Below are 18,475 nucleotides of genomic sequence, written 5' to 3' on the forward strand. Positions count from 1 at the left end.
TTCATTAAATAAGAAGATGTGTTCATCTCACGCTGCGCCTCTGTCTCATCCGTGACAATTTAATCTAACTGATGATTTTTTTTGGAGACCTATAATATATAGGTCTCAACAGGAGACTCCATTATTTATTGATATGCATCAGTTCTAGAGTATTAACATGTTTAATGGAAAAAGGTTTGGACATAGGAGTCTCCGTGATGACAAACTAAACCGACTACCTTTAAGTGTCACAACGTGTACGCGTGCTGCTCTCGCTCCTCTCATAACTGTAGCGCTCTCTCTCAGCGCACATCCGGTCCTCCCCATCACTCACTCAGCAACATCATGTCTCACTGCCTGACAGTCAGGAGCAGGTCACAGTGAAATATATATATATATTTTAAGATACATATTTTGTCGGTCGCGGTGCAATTTAAAAATAGCCCAAAACCCCAACCCGCGCAATAAATTATCTGTCATGACATTGTTTTCAAAGTGGCCCAATTTCAGTGGAAAACCTAAAATATGGCAACTCTGAGCATATTGTGCAGAACAAGCAAGCAGGGGGGCAATCCCGAGCTAGTGAGATCCTATTTGCGCGTTGTAGTATTATTTGCATATTTCTGTTAGGGAACGCCTCCCTTGTGCATGTGCGCAAACTCAATTAGACCTTTCACTGCTTCTAAACAAAGCATATATTTTTTTTTAGACTTTGGCAAGGCGTCAAGTCTATAAAACTTAGTGGACTGTATTGGTAACATATTTTATTTTTGGGGAGCGAACAATAGATTAAAATCTGATATTTAATCGATGAGAAAAAGTGCAGAATGTCGGCCCAGTTTCATCTAGTTCCATCCTCTCCTACTACCCGAGACTGGACTTCCTCTCACTACCATATTTGATAGTGAGAAAAGGTTCTAAACGGATGCTTCAGCGTTATAGCCCCTGTGACGTGTCTGGATTGCCCCGTCTGTACGTGATGAAACGGCTATTGTTGCAACCGCTAGACCCGGGTTCACTGAGTTATAATGAGAACGCCCCCGTTTCATATGCGGTTATTGCGAGCGCAGCTTTGAGGTTTACAGGCACAGGAAATCGTTCCTTTTCCTGGATAGGCCGGAAAAAGTGAGTGATAGTCCCAAATATATTTCCTGTGTCTATGAACCTCACAGCTGCGCCAGTAATAGCGCATATCATATAAATATATATATATATACAAATATGATATATATAATTTATTTTTTTATTATATATAAAAAAATATATAGATTTTTTTTTTTATTGCAACAATAATAACAATATTACACATCAATACAGGGACATTCCTGTGAATGCAATGAAAAACATTTAATTATAGATCACCAATTAGACATTAACAGACGTTCAGAGACATGACTTCTGTAATAAGGCATATAAATCAGGACAACCAGCACTTGTAGGGAGGGTCAAGCGATTGATGTTTGCGCCTTTCACAGAGAGCGCTGTACACAGAAATATCGGTTGTAACCGGTCCAGCACTGCTCTAAATCCCTTCATATGTTATTTCAAGAGGTAGACTGGCTCTGTCAGCCAAAACAGCCAAATACTCCATCTGAATGTGAATTGATTCTAGAAACATATTTTTATTTTACCGTTATTTAACTAGGCAAGTCAGTTAAGAACAAATTCTTATTTTCAATAACGGCCTAGGAACAGTGGGTTAACTGCCTGTTCAGGGGAAGAACGACAGATTTGTACCTTGTCAGCTCCGGGATTCAATCTTGCAACCTTTCGGCTAGTAGTCCAACGCTCTAACCACTAGGCTACCTGCGCCCCCCCTCCCCCCTTTACTTTCATATCACATTGAAATAATTTCAGAAATGCAAAATATACACTGTTTTAACTTGCTTTATGTCAGTCGCAGCCAACAGTATTTTTCAGTTACATCGTGTTTCTGTCCGCCTTCTTCCAATGACGCGCCGGTGTTCAGAGCATGGAAGACAGCTAGTTAGCACAGGTGGTCACCTCTGTCTTCCCAAAACACCAGCTGTAACATGGACCGTGTGGGAACAATAACCTTAACCCTATAAAGGTGTTTAGTAATTAAACCTTTCAATTTTTTAAAAACAAATTCTCACTGATATGAAAGATACGAAAGATATGAAAGGTATGTTTCCAAAACCGTTCCGCAAGTGGTCTGTGTTCACGTTCAGAGTGTCGGGGCTCTTAATAAAAATTCCCCGGGAAGAAGATACGTTAATCAATAGGCGCCAAAGGCATGTATGGTCTATGAATCGGGTAGGGCTGTCCACGCCTACAACCAGAGCAGAGGTACAACTTATATTGAGAGTTATTATACCAGATGTATCACTATGACCTAAGTGGTAAGACAAATGCACTTTTGTACTGAAGACAGATTGTCAAGGAAAGCAATAGTGGGGATAATCTGGTGACAGTTCCACCTCCACCAAATTCTAAACTCCAAGACTGGTTATGTTTTGATGGTGTGTGTCATGTGTATTTGCTGCAGATGGAGATAGTGGCCTCATCTCAGAGTTCACAACCATTTACAGAGTTAAACAACTGCTCTCGCGAGATCCAAGGGCTCAATGCAATGGGTCTTATGAAACTGTTTCACGGATCTCGCGTGAATACGCCACTGACGGCAGTGAAATTGAGGCAGGGGTGAGAGGTACCCATGAGATGTTTTGAGAATTTTTATACAATTATTTATTTAAATAAAAATGGCCGCCGTAGAGAGCGGAGACGAGAGACTGTAAGTGTGAATTACATGTATTCACCATTTCAATGTCGAGTTAGATGAATGTTCAAGTCGTTTAAAATGTATTGCTGTATTTAGCTAAAGTAATGCGTTGTATGTTTATTATGAACTGGTCAGCAGGCAACTGAAAGAGGCGTTCTGAGTACGTCACCAAATTATACAGAAATAAGTATTCCCCTCTACTTTAGCAGATCATCATAGATGAGCAAGGAAATGGTCTCCGTTAGATTGCTGTCGTGTGTGTGTGTCATTTTCTGACCTCTGAAAACACAGCCCGTAGATTTTGTAAATATATTTACTGTCAACAAAAATATATCCAGTTGTGTTGTGTTTGCACTCTATTTGTCCACATCCTCCACCCTCATAACCAATTTGGCTTGCTGGCTAAATAGCTGGATAGGATGTAGCGTCATCTGGTTACTCATGTGGCCATTTGACGTGGTAATTTTGCGACAGAATAGCCGCATATCATTACTGTGTTGTTATGACGTAAACCATTTATTGATTTTCTTTACGTAGAAAAGTGTTTGTTTGGTTATGACGACTGTTATCATTAGCTAAATACTAGAGCAAGCTGACATGAGTTGGCCCATTTTCTAGAATAACAAATAATGTTATGGAGCAATCAAGGTATTGCTTTAATAGCATGAAGGACTGAGTATCATATGGTAGAAAATTATACTGATGTACCGTGAAAATAATGCCCCGTATTTTCGCTGTATTTAGCTAAAGTAATGCGTTGTATGTTTATTATGAACTGGTCAGCAGGCAACTGAAAGAGGCGTTCTGAGTACGTCACCAAATTATACAGAAATAAGTATTCCCCTTCTGGTACAAAAACAAACAAAACAATGTATTATAAATGATTCTTTATATGCATTACAATTATTCAGTTAGATTGAAGTGAATAGCATATTGTGATGTAGCTGCTGCTGTAGGCTACTTCTATCTTTACTGTTGTGTAGATCAGAATAATGATAAGATGTAAGACGCGTGTGTGTATGTGGAACGATCATGTGCAGTTCAAAATATTCGAACCATTCACATCTCTTGCCTCGTGGCTTCTCTGACTGGCTGCGTCATTCGATATGCCTGCTATCGGGAAGGCGCTTATTTCCACAGTGAGTAGAATATGGTTCAGCCCACTTCAGGCAGGTTTGGTCCTTAATACCATATATGTATATATTTCACATACGTGAAGAAACAGCACAACACAATATATTTTTCCCCCCAATTTTTTTTTTTAAATTTTTTTATTTTTACGACCTTTGTGAATAGGTAGTGAGTTGGTTGGGAGCAAGCTGAGGTTTGTAATTTATCTGTGACTTTTTGTTTAAAACATGTTGTACTCTTATCGGCATTGAAGATACGTTTGCAAAATTCTTGGAACTTTCAATAAATTCCCTGGTTTTCCAAAAAAAAAACTTGGTTGGAGGATACTGGACTCCCTGCTTATTCCCTCCAGTTTCCGGGAATACTCAAACTGGGATTTCGGAAAAAACAGGGAATTTATTGAAATTCACAGTACATTTGTTGGGGGGGCAACCCTAGGTAAGGATAGCCATTCTCCATATTTTATGGTCTGATCAGCTGAGACCATACCTCTGCTCTGCCTCTCCCCCTCATGACTAACGTTGTCTTCCACAGCAGTGAGGAGAAGAGTGAAGATGCCAACCAGAATCAGAGCTCCAACGACAAGTACCCTAAGACACACAGCAAGCCAAAGAAGGTGAGGCGGGAGTGGAGGGATATGGAGAAGGAGAGGCTGGAGTCTTCATCCACCACCACTATGTCCTCCCCTCCTCCTCATCCTCCAGTCCAGCAGCCCAGTGCGCACCTGGCTGAGGCGGGGCCCTCGGTGCCCATGGTTACTGCAGTTGGCGAGGCCTCGGCTCTCTCTGAGTCCCCTGCTTCGCCCAAACAGAGGAGGTCCATCATCAGGGACCGAGGTCCGCTCTACGACGACCCGTCTCTACCCCAGGGCTGGACACGTAAACTCAAACAACGCAAGTCTGGGCGGTCCGCTGGGAAGTTTGACGTCTACTTGATGAAGTGAGTAGGCTATGAGAGAGAGCCATATCAAGAATTGTCTCTCAAAAGCATATCTGAAATAATGTCATGATATGATCATATTAAATATAATACAGAGAGATATGATTCAGAGAGATATGATACAGAGAGATATGATACAGAGAAATGATGCAGAGAGATATGATACAGAGAGATATGATTCAGAGAGATATGATACAGAGATGTGATATTAAATATTTTGCTGGAAGTAGTGAACAAAATCTTGTCTGTTTCGTCCCTCATTGATATTGTAATGTGACTGAACCGTGTAGAGAGTGTTTTACAGGACTGGTTTAATGTGACTGAACCATATAGAGAGTGTTTTACAGGACTGGTTTAATGTGACTGAACTTTAGAGTGTTTTTCAGGACTGGTTTAATGTGACTGAACCGTATAGAGAGTGTTTTTCAGGACTGGTTTAATGTGACTGAACTTTAGAGTGTTTTACAGGACTGGTTTAATGTGACTGAACCGTATAGAGAGTGTTTTACAGGACTGGTTTAATGTGACTGAACTTTAGAGTGTTTTACAGGACTGGTTTAATGTGACTGAACTTTAGAGTGTTTTTCAGGACTGGTTTAATGTGACTGAACCGTATAGAGAGTGTTTTTCAGGACTGGTTTAATGTGACTGAACTTTAGAGTGTTTTACAGGACTGGTTTAATGTGACTGAACCGTATAGAGAGTGTTTTACAGGACTGGTTTAATGTGACTGAACTTTAGAGTGTTTTACAGGACTGGTTTAATGTGACTGAACTTTAGAGTGTTTTACAGGACTGGTTTAATGTGACTGAACTTTAGAGTGTTTTTCAGGACTGGTTTAATGTGACTGAACCGTATGAGAGAGTGTTTTTCAGGACTGGTTTAATGTGACTGAACTTTAGAGTGTTTTACAGGACTGGTTTAATGTGACTGAACCGTATAGAGAGTGTTTTACAGGACTGGTTTAATGTGACTGAACTTTAGAGTGTTTTTCAGGACTGGTTTAATGTGACTGAACCGTATAGAGAGTGTTTTACAGGACTGGTTTAATGTGACTGAACTTTAGAGTGTTTTTCAGGACTGGTTTAATGTGACTGAACCGTATAGAGAGTGTTTTACAGGACTGGTTTAATGTGACTGAACTTTAGAGTGTTTTTCAGGACTGGTTTAATAATGTGACTGAACTTTAGAGTGTTTTACAGGACTGGTTTAATGTGACTGAACTTTAGAGTGTTTTTCAGGACTGGTTTAATGTGACTGAACCGTAGAGAGAGTATTTTACAGGACTGGTTTAATGTGACTGAACTTTAGAGTGTTTTACAGGACTGGTTTAATGTGACTGAACTTTAGAGTGTTTTTCAGGACTGGTTTAATGTGACTGAACGTATAGAGAGTGTTTTACAGGACTGGTTTAATGTGACTGAACTTTAGAGTGTTTTTCAGGACTGGTTTAATGTGACTGAACTTTAGAGTGTTTTTCAGGACTGGTTTAATGTGACTGAGTGTTTTACAGGACTGGTTTAATGTGACTGAACTTTAGAGTGTTTTTCAGGACTGGTTTAATGTGACTGAACCGTATAGAGAGTGTTTTACAGGACTGGTTTAATGTGACTGAACTTTAGAGTGTTTTTCAGGACTGGTTTAATGTGACTGAACTTTAGAGTGTTTTACAGGACTGGTTTAATGTGACTGAACTTTAGAGTGTTTTTCAGGACTGGTTTAATGTGACTGAACTTTAGTGTTTTGTTTTTCAGGACTGGTTTAATGTGACTGAACCGTGTAGAGAGTGTTTTACAGGACTGGTTTAATGTGAGTGTTTTACAGGACTGGTTTAATGTGACTGAACTTTAGAGTGTTTTACAGGACTGGTTTAATGTGACTGAACCGTATAGAGAGTGTTTTTCAGGACTGGTTTAATGTGACTGAACTTTAGAGTGTTTTACAGGACTGGTTTAATGTGACTGAACTTTAGAGTGTTTTACAGGACTGGTTTAATGTGACTGAACTTTAGAGTGTTTTTCAGGACTGGTTTAATGTGACTGAACCGTATAGAGAGTGTTTTTCAGGACTGGTTTAATGTGACTGAACTTTAGAGTGTTTTACAGGACTGGTTTAACGTGACTGAACTTTAGAGTGTTTTTCAGGACTGGTTTAATGTGACTGAACTTTAGAGTGTTTTACAGGACTGGTTTAATGTGACTGAACTTTAGAGTGTTTTTCAGGACTGGTTTAATGTGACTGAACTTTAGAGTGTTTTTCAGGACTGGTTTAATGTGACTGAACTTTAGAGTGTTTTTCAGGACTGGTTTAATGTGACTGAACTTTAGAGTGTTTTACAGGACTGGTTTAATGTGACTGAACTTTAAAGTGTTTTTCAGGACTGGTTTAATGTGACTGAACCGTATAGAGAGTGTTTTTCAGGACTGGTTTAATGTGACTGAACTGAACTTTAGAGTGTTTTACAGGACTGGTTTAATGTGACTGAACTTTAGAGTGTTTTACAGGACTGGTTTAATGTGACTGAACTTTAGAGTGTTTTTCAGGACTGGTTTAATGTGACTGAACTTTAGAGTGTTTTACAGGACTGGTTTAATGTGACTGAACTTTAGAGTGTTTTTCAGGACTGGTTTAATGTGACTGAACTTTAGAGTGTTTTTCAGGACTGGTTTAATGTGACTGAACTTTAGAGTGTTTTTCAGGACTGGTTTAATGTGACTGAACCGTATAGAGAGTGTTTTTCAGGACTGGTTTAATGTGACTGAACTTTAGAGTGTTTTACAGGACTGGTTTAATGTGACTGAACTTTAGAGTGTTTTACAGGACTGGTTTAATGTGACTGAACCGTATAGAGAGTGTTTTTCAGGACTGGTTTAATGTGACTGAACTTTAGAGTGTTTTACAGGACTGGTTTAATGTGACTGAACTTTAGAGTGTTTTACAGGACTGGTTTAATGTGACTGAACTTTAGAGTGTTTTTCAGGACTGGTTTAATGTGACTGAACTTTAGAGTGTTTTACAGGACTGGTTTAATGTGACTGAACTTTAGAGTGTTTTTCAGGACTGGTTTAATGTGACTGAACCGTATAGAGAGTGTTTTTCAGGACTGGTTTAATGTGACTGAACTTTAGAGTGTTTTACAGGACTGGTTTAATGTGACTGAACTTTAGAGTGTTTTTCAGGACTGGTTTAATGTGACTGAACTTTAGAGTGTTTTACAGGACTGGTTTAATGTGACTGAACTTTAGAGTGTTTTTCAGGACTGGTTTAATGTGACTGAACTTTAGAGTGTTTTTCAGGACTGGTTTAATGTGACTGAACCGTATAGAGAGTGTTTTTCAGGACTGGTTTAATGTGACTGAACTTTAGAGTGTTTTTCAGGACTGGTTTAATGTGACTGAACTTTAGAGTGTTTTACAGGACTGGTTTAATGTGACTGAACTTTAAAGTGTTTTTCAGGACTGGTTTAATGTGACTGAACCGTATAGAGAGTGTTTTTCAGGACTGGTTTAATGTGACTGAACTTTAGAGTGTTTTACAGGACTGGTTTAATGTGACTGAACTTTAGAGTGTTTTTCAGGACTGGTTTAATGTGACTGAACTTCAGAGTGTTTTACAGGACTGGTTTAATGTGACTGAACTTTAGAGTGTTTTTCAGGACTGGTTTAATGTGACTGAACTTTAGAGTGTTTTTCAGGACTGGTTTAATGTGACTGAACCGTATAGAGAGTGTTTTACAGGACTGGTTTAATGTGACTGAACTTTAGAGTGTTTTTCAGGACTGGTTTAATGTGACTGAACCGTATAGAGAGTGTTTTTCAGGACTGGTTTAATGTGACTGAACTTTAGAGTGTTTTACAGGACTGGTTTAATGTGACTGAACCGTATAGAGAGTGTTTTACAGGACTGGTTTAATGTGACTGAACTTTAGAGTGTTTTTCAGGACTGGTTTAATGTGACTGAACTTTAGAGTGTTTTTCAGGACTGGTTTAATGTGACTGAACCGTATAGAGAGTGTTTTACAGGACTGGTTTAATGTGACTGAACTTTAGAGTGTTTTTCAGGACTGGTTTAATGTGACTGAACCGTATAGAGAGTGTTTTTCAGGACTGGTTTAATGTGACTGAACTTTAGAGTGTTTTACAGGACTGGTTTAATGTGACTGAACCGTATTAGAGTGTTTTACAGGACTGGTTTAATGACTGAACGTTTAGAGTGTTTTACAGGACTGGTTTAATGTGACTGAACTTTAGAGTGTTTTTCAGGACTGGTTTAATGTGACTGAACCGTATAGTTTAAGAGTGTTTTACAGGACTGGTTTAATGTGACTGAACTTTAGAGTGTTTTTACAGGACTGGTTTAATGTGACTGAACCGTATAGAGAGTGTGTTTTACAGGACTGGTTTAATGTGACTGAACTTTAGAGTGTTTTTACAGGACTGGTTTAATGTGACTGAACTGGTTTAATGTGACTGAACCGTATAGAGAGTGTTTTACAGGACTGGTTTAATGTGACTGAACTTTAGAGTGTTTTACAGGACTGGTTTAATGTGACTGAACTTTAGAGTGTTTTTCAGGACTGGTTTAATGTGACTGAACCGTATAGAGAGTGTTTTACAGGACTGGTTTAATGTGACTGAACTTTAGAGTGTTTTTCAGGACTGGTTTAATGTGACTGAACTTTAGAGTGTTTTACAGGACTGGTTTAATGTGACTGAACTTTAGAGTGTTTTTCAGGACTGGTTTAATGTGACTGAACCGTAGAGAGAGTGTTTTACAGGACTGGTTTAATGTGACTGAACTTTAGAGTGTTTTACAGGACTGGTTTAATGTGACTGAACTTTAGAGTGTTTTACAGGACTGGTTTAATGTGACTGAACCGTATAGAGAGTGTTTTTCAGGACTGGTTTAATGTGACTGAACTTTAGAGTGTTTTACAGGACTGGTTTAATGTGACTGAACTTTAGAGTGTTTTACAGGACTGGTTTAATGTGACTGAACTTTAGAGTGTTTTTCAGGACTGGTTTAATGTGACTGAACTTTAGAGTGTTTTACAGGACTGGTTTAATGTGACTGAACTTTAGAGTGTTTTTCAGGACTGGTTTAATGTGACTGAACCGTATAGAGAGTGTTTTTCAGGACTGGTTTAATGTGACTGAACTTTAGAGTGTTTTACAGGACTGGTTTAATGTGACTGAACTACAGGACTGGTTTTAGAGTGTTTTTCAGGACTGGTTTAATGTGACTGAACTTTAGAGTGTTTTACAGGACTGGTTTAATGTGACTGAACTTTAGAGTGTTTTTCAGGACTGGTTTAATGTGACTGAACCGTATAGAGAGTGTTTTTCAGGACTGGTTTAATGTGACTGAACTTTAGAGTGTTTTACAGGACTGGTTTAATGTGACTGAACTTTAGAGTGTTTTTCAGGACTGGTTTAATGTGACTGAACTTTAGAGTGTTTTACAGGACTGGTTTAATGTGACTGAACTTTAGAGTGTTTTTCAGGACTGGTTTAATGTGACTGAACTTTAGAGTGTTTTTCAGGACTGGTTTAATGTGACTGAACTTTAGAGTGTTTTTCAGGACTGGTTTAATGTGACTGAACTTTAGAAAGTTTTACAGGACTGGTTTAATGTGACTGAACTTTAAAGTGTTTTTCAGGACTGGTTTAATGTGACTGAACCGTATAGAGAGTGTTTTTCAGGACTGGTTTAATGTGACTGAACTTTAGAGTGTTTTACAGGACTGGTTTAATGTGAATGAACTTTAGAGTGTTTTTCAGGACTGGTTTAATGTGACTGAACTTTAGAGTGTTTTACAGGACTGGTTTAATGTGACTGAACTTTAGAGTGTTTTTCAGGACTGGTTTAATGTGACTGAACTTTAGAGTGTTTTTCAGGACTGGTTTAATGTGACTGAACGTATAGAGAGTGTTTTTCAGGACTGGTTTAATGTGACTGAGAGTGTTTTTCAGGACAGGACTGTGTTTACAGGACTGGTTTAATGTGACTGAACTTTAGAGTGTTTTTCAGGACTGGACTTTAGAGTGTTTTACAGGACTGGTTTAATGTGACTGTGTTTTTACAGGACTGGTTTAATGTGACTGAAGTTTAATGTGACTGAACTTTAGAGTGTTTTACAGGACTGGTTTAATGTGACTGAACTTTAGAGTGTTTTACAGGACTGGTTTAATGTGACTGAACCGTATAGAGAGTGTTTTTCAGGACTGGTTTAATGTGACTGAACTTTAGAGTGTTTTACAGGACTGGTTTAATGTGACTGAACTTTAGAGTGTTTTACAGGACTGGTTTAATGTGACTGAACTTTAGAGTGTTTTTCAGGACTGGTTTAATGTGACTGAACTTTAGAGTGTTTTACAGGACTGGTTTAATGTGACTGAACTGAACTTTAGAGTGTTTTTCAGGACTGGTTTAATGTGACTGAACCGTATAGAGAGTGTTTTTCAGGACTGGTTTAATGTGACTGAACTTTAGAGTGTTTTACAGGACTGGTTTAATGTGACTGAACTTTAGAGTGTTTTTCAGGACTGGTTTAATGTGACTGAACTTTAGAGTGTTTTACAGGACTGGTTTAATGTGACTGAACTTTAGAGTGTTTTTCAGGACTGGTTTAATGTGACTGAACTTTAGAGTGTTTTTCAGGACTGGTTTAATGTGACTGAACTTTAGAGTGTTTTTCAGGACTGGTTTAATGTGACTGAACTTTAGAGTGTTTTACAGGACTGGTTTAATGTGACTGAACTTTAGAGTGTTTTTCAGGACTGGTTTAATGTGACTGAACCGTATAGAGAGTGTTTTTCAGGACTGGTTTAATGTGACTGAACTTTAGAGTGTTTTACAGGACTGGTTTAATGTGACTGAACTTTAGAGTGTTTTTCAGGACTGGTTTAATGTGACTGAACTTCAGAGTGTTTTACAGGACTGGTTTAATGTGACTGAACTTTAGAGTGTTTTTCAGGACTGGTTTAATGTGACTGAACTTTAGAGTGTTTTTCAGGACTGGTTTAATGTGACTGAACTTTAGAGTGTTTTTCAGGACTGGTTTAATGTGACTGAACTTTAGAGTGTTTTACAGGACTGGTTTAATGTGACTGAACTTTAGAGTGTTTTTCAGGACTGGTTTGAGGTTGATGGAAATACAAAAATGGACACTTCAGAAAGTATTCAGACCCCTTGACTTTTTCCACATTTTGTTACGTTACAGCCTTATTCTAAAATATATATATTTTTTTATTCCTTGGTAATCTACACACATTAACCCATAATGGCAGAGCGAAAACAGGTTTTTAGACATTTTTGCAAATCTATTAAAAATGTTAAATACCTTATTAACATAAGTATTCAGACCCTTCGCTATGAGACTCTATATTGAGGTCAGATGCATCATGTTTCCATTGATCATCCTTAAGATGTTTCTCCAACTTGATTGGATTCCACTTGTGGTACATTCAATTGATTGGACATGATTTGGGAAGGCACACACCTGTCTATATAAGGTCCCACAGTTGACAGTGCATTTCAGAGCAAATACCAAGCCATGATATCGAAGGAATTGTCCGTAGACCTCCGAGACAGGATTGTGTCGAGGCACAGATCTGGAGAAGGGTACCAAAACATTTAAATGGGGAATAGTTTGGAACCACCAAGACTCTTCCTAGAGCTGGCTGCTCGGCCAAACTGAGCAATGGGGAGAGAAGGGTCTTGGTCAGGGAGGTGACCAAGAATCCAATGTTCACTCTGACAGAGCTCCAGAGTTCCTCTGTGGAGATGTGGAGAACCTTCCAGAAGGACAACCATCTCTGCAGCACTCCACCAATCAGGCCTTTATGGTAGAGTGACCAGACGGAAGCCATTCCTAAGTTAAAAGCACATGACAGCCCGCTTGGAGTTTGCCAAAAGGCACCTAAAGACTATCAGACCATGAAAAACAAGATTCTCCGATCTGATAAAACCAAGATTGAACTGTTTGGCCTGAATGCCAAGTGTCAGGTCTGGAGGAAACTTGGCACCATCTCTACGGTGAAGCATGGTGGTGGCAGCGTCATGCTGTGAGGATGTTTTTCAGCAGCAGGGACTGGGAGACTAGTCAGTATCGAGGCAAAGATGAACAGAGCAAAGTACAGAGAGCTCGTTGATGAAAACCTGCTCCAGAGTAATCAGGACCTCAGACTTGGGCGAAGGTTCATCTTCCAACAGGATAACGACCCAAAGCACGCAGCCAATACAATGTAGGAGTGGCTTCGGGACAAGTCTGTGAATGTCCTTGAGTGGCCCAACCAGAGCCTGGACTTAAACCCAATCGGACATCTCTGGAGAGACCTGAAAATAGTTGTGTAGCAACGCTCCCCATCCAACCTGACAGAGCTTGAGGAGATCTGCAGAGAAGAATGGGAGATACTCCCCAAATACAAGTGTGCTAAGCTTGTAGAGTCATACCCAAGAAGACACAAGGCTGTAATCGCTGCCAAAGGTGCTTCAACAAAGTACTGAGTAAAAGGTCTGAATACTTAAGTAAATGTGTCATTATGTGTCATCATTCGTCATTATGGGTTATTGTGTGTCGATTGATGAGTTTAAAAAAATGTAATCCATTTTAGAATAAGGCAGTAACCTAAGAAAATGTGGAAAAAGTTAAAGGGGTTTGAATTCGTTCCGAAGGTACTGTGTATTTTTCTGAATCTGGAGATATTTGCTCAGTTCATACTGATACTCGTACCTGCCCACCTTGTATTTCACCACACTTACAGTTGAAGTCAGAAGTTTACAAACACCTTAGCCAAATACATTTAAACTCAGTTTTTCACAATTCCTGACATTTAATCCTAGTAAAAATTCCCTGTCTTAGGTCAGTTAGGATCACCACTTTTTAAGAATGTGAAATGTCAGAATAATGTTAGAGAGAATGATTGATTTATTTCAGATTTTATTTCTTTCATCACATTCCCAGTGGGTGAGAAGTTTACATACACTCAATTAATATTTGGTAGCATTGCCTTTAAATTGTTTAACTTGGGTCAAACGTTTCGGGTAGCCTTCCACAAGCTTCCCACAATAAGGTGGAGGAATTTTGGCCCATTCCTCCTGACAGAGCTGGTAACCGAGTCAGGTTTGTAGGCCTCCTTGCTCGCACACTCTTTTTCAGTTCTGCCCACAAATGTTCTATAGGATTGAGGTCAGGGCTTTGTGATGGCCACTCCAATACCTTGACATTGTTGTCCTTAAGCCATTTTGCCACAACTTTGGAAGTATGCTTGGGGTCATTGATCATTTGGAAGACCCATTTGCAACCAAACTTTAACTTTAACTAGACTGATGTCTTGAGATGTTGCTTCAATATATCCACATAATTTCCCTTTCCTGATGATGCCATCTATTCTGTGAAGTGCACCAGTCCCTTCTGCAGCAAAGCACCCCCACAACATGATGCTGCTACCCCCACAACATGATGCTGCTACCCCCGTGCTTCACGGTTGGGATGGTGTTCTTCGGCTTGCAAGCCTCCCCCTTTTTCATCAAACATAATGATGGTCATTATGGCCAAACAGTTCTATTTTTTTTTTCATCAGACCAGAAAACATTTCTCCAAAAAGTATGCTATTTGTCCCCATGTGCAGTTGCAAACCGAAGTCTGGCTTTGTTACGGTGGTTTTGGAGCAGTGGCTTCTTCCTTGCTGAGCGGCCTTTCAGGTTATGTCGATATAGGACTCGTTTTACTGTAGATATAGATACTTTTGTACCTGTTTCCTCCAGAATCTTCACAAGGTCCTTTGCTGTTGTTCTGGGATTGATTTGCACTTTTTGCACCAAAGTACGTTCATCTCTAGGAGACAGAACGCATCTCCTTCCTGAGCGGTATGACGGCTGCGTGGTCTCATGGTGTTTATACTTGTGTACTATTGGTTGTACAGATGAACGTGGTACCTTCAGGCGTTTGGAAATTGCTTCCAAGGATGAACCAGACTTGTGGAGGTTAACAATGTTTTTTCTGAGGTCTTGGCTGATTTCTTTGGATTTTCCCATGATGTCAAGCAAAGAGGCACTGAGTTTGAAGGTAGGCCTTCAAATACGTCCACAGGTACACCTCCAATTGATTCAAATGATGTCAGTTAGCCTATCAGAAGCTTCTAAAGCCATGACATCATTGTCTGGAGTTTTCCAAGCTGTTTAAAGGCACAGTCAACTTAGTGTATGTAAACTTCTGACCCACTGGAATTGTGACAGTGAATTATAAGTGAAATAATCTGTCTGTAAACAATTGTTGGAAAAAATTACTTGTGTCATGCACAAAGTAGATGTCCTAACCGACTAAACTATAGCTTGTTAACAAGAAATTTGTGGAGTGGTTGAAAAACGAGTTTTAATGACTCCAACCTAAGTGTATGTAAACTAGTTTTAATGACTCCAACCTAAGTGGATGTAAACTTCTGACTTCAACTGTATCTTTACAGATGTTTACAGATCCGTTTACAGAAATGACGATTAAAGAGAAGTTAACTGTTAGGACCTTTACAGAAATTACATTTACAGATCGGTTTACCGTTAAGGACATTTACAGATAGGATGTTTACAGGGCAGTTAACATTTAGGACATTTACAGTTAGGATGTTTACAGGGCAGTTTACATTTAGGACATTTACAGTTAGGATGTTTACAGGGCAGTTTACATTTAGGACATTTACAGTTAGGATGTTTACAGGGCAGTTTACGTTTAGGACATTTACAGTTAGGATGTTTACAGGGCAGTTTACATTTAGGACATTTACAGTTAGGGTGTTTACAGGGCAGTTTACGTTTAGGACATTTACAGTTAGGATGTTTACAGGGCAGTTTACGTTTAGGACATTTACAGTTAGGATGTTTACAGGGCAGTTTACGTTTAGTACATTTACAGTTAGGATGTTTACAGGGCAGTTTACATTTAGGGCATTTACAGTTAGGGTGTTTACAGGGCAGTTTACGTTTAGGACATTTACAGTTAGGATGTTTACAGGACAGTTTACGTTTAGGACATTTACAGTTAGGAAGTTTACATTTAGGACATTTACAGTTAGGATGTTTACAGATCCGTTTACAGTCGGGACATTCGTTGTGATCTGTATTTCAGCCCAGAGGGGAAAGCCTTCCGTTCCAAGGTGGAGCTGATTGCCTTCTTCCAGAAGGTAGGAGACACCGCCACCGACCCCAACGACTTCGACTTCACCGTGACAGGGCGTGGCAGTCCCTCCCGCCGCGAGAAGAGACCCCCAAAGAAACCCAAGGTAATGAAACCGTCAGGGAGGGGCCGGGGTCGGCCGAAGGGGAGTGGGAAGTTACGCCCGGCCATGGAGGGCGTGGCAATGAAGCGTGTGGTGGAGAAGAGTCCTGGGAGGCTCTTGGTCAAAATGCCTTTCAGCGCATCCAAGGCATCTGAAGTGGCGGGGCAGCCGCCATCGCAGGTCGTAGTCGCCAAGATGCGCCCGGCGCGGAAAAGAAAGGCGGACACACAACCGAAGACTGCTCCGAAAAAGCGGGGGCGTAAGCCAGGGTTGGTGTCAGCGGCAGTTGGTGTGGCGGGTTCCAGTACTTCCTCCTACGCAGCGGCTGCTATCCTCGCCGCAGAAGCCAAAAGGAAAGCTCAGAAGGAGTCTTGCACTAAGCCGGTGCAGCAGACCGCTCTGCCCATCAAGAAGCGCAAGACCAGAGAAACTGTTGAGGAGTCGAGAGACATTCCAGCTATAGCCGGGGCAGGGATAGGGACAGGGAGTGCTGTGGTGGTGGCAGCAGCAGAGAGGACAGACCAGGGACAGAAGGATCAGGGACAGAAGCTGCCAAAGAGTCCAGGGAGGAAGCACAAGGACAGTCCCGTGACTGCCGGGCTGTCCGCAGAGGACAGTGGTGGGGCCAGCGTTTGGTCCAGTAGTGGGGCCAGTGGAGGCGGCAGCAGCAGTAGCGTCACTACCCCAAAGAGTCACAGCCACAAGAGAAAAGAACGTACGCCGCACAAACACCTTCATCACCACCACCACCACCACCGTCGCCACAGTCACTCCTCTGTAGTGGAGGATCCTCCTCCCCCACCCTCCCAGCGGCCCCCTCACCACCACCGTCGCCACAGTCACTCCTCTGTAGTGGAGGATCCTCCTCCCCCACCCTCCCAGCGGCCCCCTCACCACCACCGTCGCCACAGTCACTCCTCTGTAGTGGAGGATCCTCCTCCCCCACCCTCCCAGCGGCCCCCTCACCACCACCGTCGCCACAGTCACTCCTCTGTAGTGGAGGATCCTCCTCCCCCACCCTCCCAGCGGCCCCCTCACCATCACTTCCCCGGCTTGACTATGAGCCTGGTCTCCCATACAGCCAGGGCCTCGGTGGGGACAGGGGCCCTCCTGCAGAATGAGCCCCAGGACCTGAGCACCTCCAGGGGCCCCTGCCGGGCCAGCACCACCACGGCCAGAGGAAAGAGAGAGGAGGTCAGGGAGGTCAGACAGGACAGGTGTCCAAAGCCTCCGGCAGCTGCAGTGGTGGGAATGGGTGACACCAGGGCCAACAAGCATCAAGTGGACGTGGCAGCAGGGACGGTGGAAGGGAGGGATTTGAGAGACATTGTATCCTGCTTAGTCGTCCCCAGACCTAGCAGGGAGGAGACGGTCTCAGTCGTCCCCAGACCTAGCAGGGAGGAGACGGTCTCAGTCGTCCCCAGACCTAGCAGGGAGGAGACGGTCTCAGTCGTCCCCAGACCTAGCAGGGAGGAGACGGTCTCAGTTGTACCCAGACCTAGCAGGGAGGAGACGGTCTCAGTCGTCCCCAGACCTAGCAGGGAGGAGACGGTCTCAGTCGTACCCAGACCTAGCAGGGAGGAGACGGTCTCAGTCGTCCCCAGACCTAGCAGTGAGGAGACGGTCTCAGTCGTACCCAGACCTAGCAGGGAGGAGACGGTCTCAGTCGTCCCCAGACCTGGCAGGGAGGAGACGGTCTCAGTCGTCCCCAGACCTAGCAGGGAGGAGACGGTCTCAGTCGTCCCCAGACCTAGCAGGGAGGAGGCGGTCTCAGTCGTCCCCAGACCTAGCAGGGAGGAGACGGTCTCAGTCGTCCCCAGACCTAGCAGGGAGGAGACGGTCTCAGTCGTCCCCAGACCTAGCAGGGAGGAGGCGGTCTCAGTCGTCCCCAGACCTAGCAGGGAGGAGACGGTCGAGTCTCGGACGCCGATCACTGAAAGGGTTAGTTGACTGCATTGCAGGACCCATGTCTGTAAGGAGGGAGGAGACGGTCGAGTCTCGGACGCCGATCACTGAAAGGGTTAGTTGACTGCATTGCAGGACCCATGTCTGTAAGGAGAGAGGAGACGTTTAGTGCAGCAGTAGATTTTATAAGAAAACAACAAACAAAAAATGTGTACATAAAATCAAAAGGCAGCTGTTGGTTGATGTTCTTTCTGTGGGATGGGCTGTTTATTGACAAACAAATAACGCAGCTTAATGAACAACCCACAACAGATTGCTTCCTGATACATTTTTACATGTTTTTGTTGTTGTTTTTTTTGTCATTGTTTTGTTCTTTGTTTCTGCTTTAAATCTGTTAGTCATCCACTGCGACCCATGATCCTTTGCTCAAAGCTTACAGGACGTGGAGGACCTACACTTCCTGTATACATCATCAGCCGGAAACTATGGAATCCATGGTTTAAGA

At 41.9% G+C, this 18,475-nt stretch overlaps 1 protein-coding gene across 1 annotated transcript; it reads left to right on the forward strand.

Annotated features, from left to right (window-relative positions):
• Positions 1-2,696: 2,696 nt before the first annotated feature.
• Positions 2,697-17,783, forward strand: LOC139367390 (methyl-CpG-binding protein 2-like). The gene is made up of 5 exons (XM_071105585.1): positions 2,697-2,734; positions 4,388-4,792; positions 15,915-16,820; positions 17,043-17,688; positions 17,751-17,783. Exons 1-5 carry the CDS (start codon positions 2,703-2,705, stop codon positions 17,781-17,783), a joined length of 2,022 nt encoding a protein of 673 aa, XP_070961686.1. The 5' UTR covers positions 2,697-2,702.
• The last annotated feature ends 692 nt before the right edge of the window (positions 17,784-18,475 follow it).

The sequence above is a fragment of the Oncorhynchus clarkii genome, chromosome 16 (genome assembly GCF_045791955.1).
Source record: "Oncorhynchus clarkii lewisi isolate Uvic-CL-2024 chromosome 16, UVic_Ocla_1.0, whole genome shotgun sequence".
Classification (NCBI taxonomy): domain Eukaryota; kingdom Metazoa; phylum Chordata; class Actinopteri; order Salmoniformes; family Salmonidae; genus Oncorhynchus; species Oncorhynchus clarkii.

Excerpts from the sequence above, each read along its gene's own strand:
- LOC139367390 (XM_071105585.1), top strand. The coding sequence starts at position 2,703 with ATGGCCGCCGTAGAGAGCGGAGACGAGAGACT. Across the intron at positions 4,793-15,914 it reads TTTGACGTCTACTTGATGAA|CCCAGAGGGGAAAGCCTTCC; the intron begins GTGAGTAGGCTA and ends TCTGTATTTCAG. Across the intron at positions 16,821-17,042 it reads CATCACCACCACCACCACCA|CCACAGTCACTCCTCTGTAG; the intron begins CCGTCGCCACAG and ends CCACCACCGTCG.